At 35.6% G+C, this 4,337-nt stretch overlaps 1 protein-coding gene across 1 annotated transcript; it reads right to left on the minus strand.

The window, feature by feature from the left end:
• Positions 1 to 866: 866 nt before the first annotated feature.
• On the minus strand, positions 867 to 4,131 carry LOC140986816 (protein MET1, chloroplastic). Its single transcript, XM_073455183.1, has 7 exons — positions 3,684 to 4,131; positions 3,454 to 3,560; positions 2,903 to 2,997; positions 2,720 to 2,796; positions 2,521 to 2,641; positions 1,458 to 1,517; positions 867 to 1,305 (listed from the first exon to the last, which is right to left on the minus strand). The coding sequence occupies exons 1-7, from the start codon at positions 4,037 to 4,039 to the stop codon at positions 1,165 to 1,167; spliced, it is 957 nt and encodes a 318-aa protein (XP_073311284.1). The 5' UTR covers positions 4,040 to 4,131; the 3' UTR covers positions 867 to 1,164.
• Positions 4,132 to 4,337: the final 206 nt, after the last annotated feature.

Consider the following 4,337-nt stretch of genomic DNA (forward strand, 5'->3'; position numbering starts at 1 on the left):
CGATGCCTCAAGGCAAAAATTAATCACTATAAAACCAATGAGTTTACACGAAAATAATACCAATAGTGATTATGACTAAAATCAATTTCCTCAACACGTTGAGAAAATAAAAGTTTTCTAAAATAACCAACAACACTAAAACAAAAACATGAAAGCAAAAACGTGATGCCAAAAACTTGGAGCAACAAAACGATCTTCAGCCACCACTTGCACGCGTGTTGTCTGCAGATGTCCCCAACAATCACGGAAACACGTGCAACATCACTCTTCAAACAGCTACGTCCTTGAGAATTATTTGTCTCTAAAAACCACGACGTGCAAAGTGCACACAATATGCAGTCACGAAAACTTTAAAGCGAAGAGTGAAAAACACGAGAGCAATAGATCGAAAGAGCCACCTTTTCTTTGCTTGATTCTCTCTTATTTATTAATCACTTCATCTCTAAAAAGAAATCTATAAGATAAGAAAATCAAAAGTTTTATTAGTGACAACTTCCTTTCCAAATCAATATCAAAATCTTTATCATAGATATAATATCTAGAAAGACAAAACCTTATTTAACTATTTCAAAATTATATTAGGAAAAATCAATCTAGGAAAATAAATTCAATAAGGAAATTATATTTCCCTTCAAAAATGATAGTAATTCTTCACAATCTTGTTAAAAGATAACGGCGAGACTTGGTGACTCCTGGAGAGAGAGTTGCATATGACTTCACTCACCCTAGCCGAAGGACTTCCAATTCACCTTCAAAACCTCATGACACCTGATAAAATTCTAAGCCATGATGACTGAATATAATTTTATAGGCTACACATCAGTGATGTGGAATGAGTCGATGTATGATGATGATCAGAATCAAGGTTTCTTGGATAAATATTCTTTTCTAGGAGATTTTGGATAAATAATTAAAACTCAAATCCTTCATACATCCTTTTTGTAACCATAAGTACATATGATGGAAAAATAAATGAAGGATTTCCTTTCAGAAGTATCAGGATGTCACTGAACACTAAACTGAGGAAGGTCTATACAGAAAATCCGAGAATGGGAACTCCATCTCGAGGTCAAGTGATCTTGCATGAATAACACATCAATTGCGTTTGAGTTTGTCTGTGTAAATGAACCCTGGTCTCTGGTAATGTGTACGTGAAACCAGCTTTCACTTCTTGTTGAACCCAAATAGAGATTTAATTGCATTGATGGCGTTTTCATTTATAAATGATTCATCATATTTCTTCAAAAGAGACTCAAATTCTTCAGTTTTCCTTACATTAGCAAGGTCAGGATCTGTTCGGATTCTCTGTCAATAGCGGTAACATGGGATCAGCTCAAAAAATATCTGAACAAGAGTTGAATGCACTAAGATAATATTTGTGAAATTGCCCCGGATAAGGAAACAGATTTCTATTATAGAATGATAGCTACATTTGGCTTTTGATCCTGTCAACTTACCTTAAAGTCTTCAAATCCATCTTTCAAGGCATCACCAAGAGCTGAAAGCGCAGCTTTTATCTGGCACGAGTAAGAGAAGACAGTAAGGGATCTAAACTGTAAGCTACAACAATTATGATGAGATTGAATGCCATCAGGGTGTTCGACTAAGTTTATAAGCAACTTAAACTCGAGCAATTTTGTATTACGCTTGGTGCCATATTATTTGCTCTATTCAATAAATTTTGCCATGTGCCCTAGTATAATAGATATGATATATATTGAGCTAAAATACAAGATATCTGGAGAACAATCAGTTAATGCAACATAAGATGTAATAATAAATGTAGAAGAAGACTTGCAAATGGTTCAAACATCAACCATCTAAAATAAAATACAGTGTGTATATTATCATACTTCATGTATCACCATTGGTTCAGAATTACCCAAGATTTAGCTTGATAGTAACAGATGCATCTTACAGTTTCATACGGAGGTTTGTTCACAGTGAAAAAAAATCTCATGTCTACTTTGCAGCTTTTAATTTCCGCAATATTTATCCACCAGTTCTACATTTTTTTCTATCCACCCACATACTTGATTTACTAACCATTTTCAACTTGCAACTTGTTGCAACAATGCAAAACTGTTTTAGACTGATTTGGTGTGCAGAAACTTGTTTGAAAAGGGAAATTTTTGAATCAGCTAAATTTGGCCCTCTGCTCTTAGGCCATTTTCAACTCACAAAACTTTGAAACAAAGTCTCATTAATTTACAAAATAATATGATAGAAGCCTGTGATCTCTTCTTCTAAAAGGAATTTAAAATCTTTGAACTCCAGTTCCTTCAGCATTAAACTAGAAAGATTGGCAATAAAATCATCTATGAAGCTTGTGGGATCTAACACAAACTGGGTTAAAAGAGAAACCTTTTAGCACAATATACAATATAAGTAACATAAAGTAACTGAGATTGGGATGTTGCTGGTGGAGGAGATTAAATGAGACCTTTAGAAACATAGTATCATATGATAACTTAAACCAGAACTGCAAACAAAAATTGGTTTAAGCATCTACAAAGTTACCTGATTAAGCTTTGAATAACAGCATGCTACATTGTAACTTGCTACAGCAGATTCCTCTGGTTCTGGTTTAGAACCTAATACCGACTCAAACTTCTCTAAAGCCTCATTGTATTTTCCAATCCTTAAGTGATTGTTCAAAGAAACAAAATATTGGTCATAGGTTTATGTGAGATTCATGACTATGCTACAAGGGTCTTACTTGTAAAGCTGCAATCCTTCACGAAGGTCCTTCTCTCTTTGCTCCTTCTGTTCTTTTTTCCTTATGTAGTTTTGCAACTATATACAGTCAAGTTCAAAGTAGTGCTTCAATGATTAATCATCGGGTTGGTGAACAAATAGAAACATCACCTTGTAACTATATTTCAAGAAATATAGAACTCACTTGAATTTCCCGAACTTTGTTACTAATAAAACCCGCGTTCCTCTCATTTCTTATGATTTCCTTTTCCGTCAATTCACCAGTGTTATCCAACTTTCCTGATATTAGCAAGGCAAAAAATGATCACATACGGATGGTATGAATAAATCCCCCAATTAAAAGCTCAAGTTGGTTGGGATGTTATATCTTTAATATTTCAGAGTTTCTAACAGATACATGAGACGTTAATGATCAAATGAATCTTCTGAGAATTTTCCAGTAGAATCAATTTCAGGTTTCCTTAAAAAATTAAATGGCTCCATACACACACCAGGTTCTGTGCAATAGCGTGTTGAGGAGAGCAAACATGTTAAACTCAAGTCTCTTTGTTAAAATATTTCATGAACATATATATCTAGGCTAATGAGTTTCCAAGTTCGAGGCACTCACTAATCTAATTTATAATCGATTTATTCAAAAATCTAGTTCATAAGCTTTTTACCGGTAATAAAAAACTCAAGCTTGACAAAAATGGAGTTCATGTCAAATGGGTCTAAAGTCCCTCTATCACATACCATCTCTTTTTTGCATTTTCATGAGCAGTGGACCTATTCTTTGCCGAATGGTGTACATTGTTCTTCCGTACTCAGCAGCTGGCCATATTTCATCCCCAAAAACTGCACTGCATCATACTCAAACTAGTTTTATCCAACCGAGAAAAAAAGGCCCGAAAGCAAGCACCCAACAGTTTGAAGCACAATCATCACTCATCATGTCAAAATAGCGAAACACAAAAGCAAAGTACCTCGTAGCAATCACTCTATCCCCAACAGAGAACTTGCCAGATTTATCAGCGGACCCACCAGCTGCAATGGCGTCAATGTAAGTCCCTCCGTCCCTACCTTTTATGAATTTCAACCCAAATGGCTGAATCAACTCAACTTCATACTCTTCATATTCCGAACCGGGTTTCGGGGTCTCCGAGGCTCTAACTACCAAAACGGAAGGTTTTGGATGATTGCAGAAAGTGATTGGTGGGGTGAGAAATTGATGATTCTTGAGCTTAATGACCGAGTAGAGTGATGGGTATTGCTTGGTGGGTTGAGAAGTAGCTGCGGCGGCGGGCAGGGGTGGGGAAGAACAAAGGCAACACGAAGCCATGGAATAGATGAGAGGAGGAGTGGCTACGGTGAGCCGTTCAAATTGAAAATGGTTCTGCCACGTCGCCCAACGATTCCGATTGTATTTTCTTATATTTTTAAATTTATGTTTAAATAAGGCAACAAATATCAATTTACGCCCCTGAAGTTTCTAACATTTCAGAATAGTCCCGAAACTGGAGAAATTTCATTTATTTAGGACTAAAACACACAAAATTGGAGCAAGGGAAATAAATATGGAAGGACATGAAATTTAATAGATAATCCACCAATTTAAGAGAAATTTGACTCAAATCATT

This window comes from Primulina huaijiensis, chromosome 10, assembly GCF_012295235.1.
Source record: "Primulina huaijiensis isolate GDHJ02 chromosome 10, ASM1229523v2, whole genome shotgun sequence".
NCBI lineage: Eukaryota > Viridiplantae > Streptophyta > Magnoliopsida > Lamiales > Gesneriaceae > Primulina > Primulina huaijiensis.

What these genes read in the sequence shown, in the direction of transcription:
- LOC140986816 (XM_073455183.1), bottom strand. Translation starts at nt 4,039, where the DNA reads ATGGCTTCGTGTTGCCTTTGTTCTTCCCCACCCCTGCCCGCCGCCGCA. An exon ending in GATAGAGTGATTGCTACGAG is followed by an intron (nt 3,561 to 3,683) that starts GTACTTTGCTTT and finishes AGTATGATGCAG; the next exon opens with TGCAGTTTTTGGGGATGAAA. An exon ending in ATGGATTTGAAGACTTTAAG is followed by an intron (nt 1,306 to 1,457) that starts GTAAGTTGACAG and finishes CGCTATTGACAG; the next exon opens with AGAATCCGAACAGATCCTGA.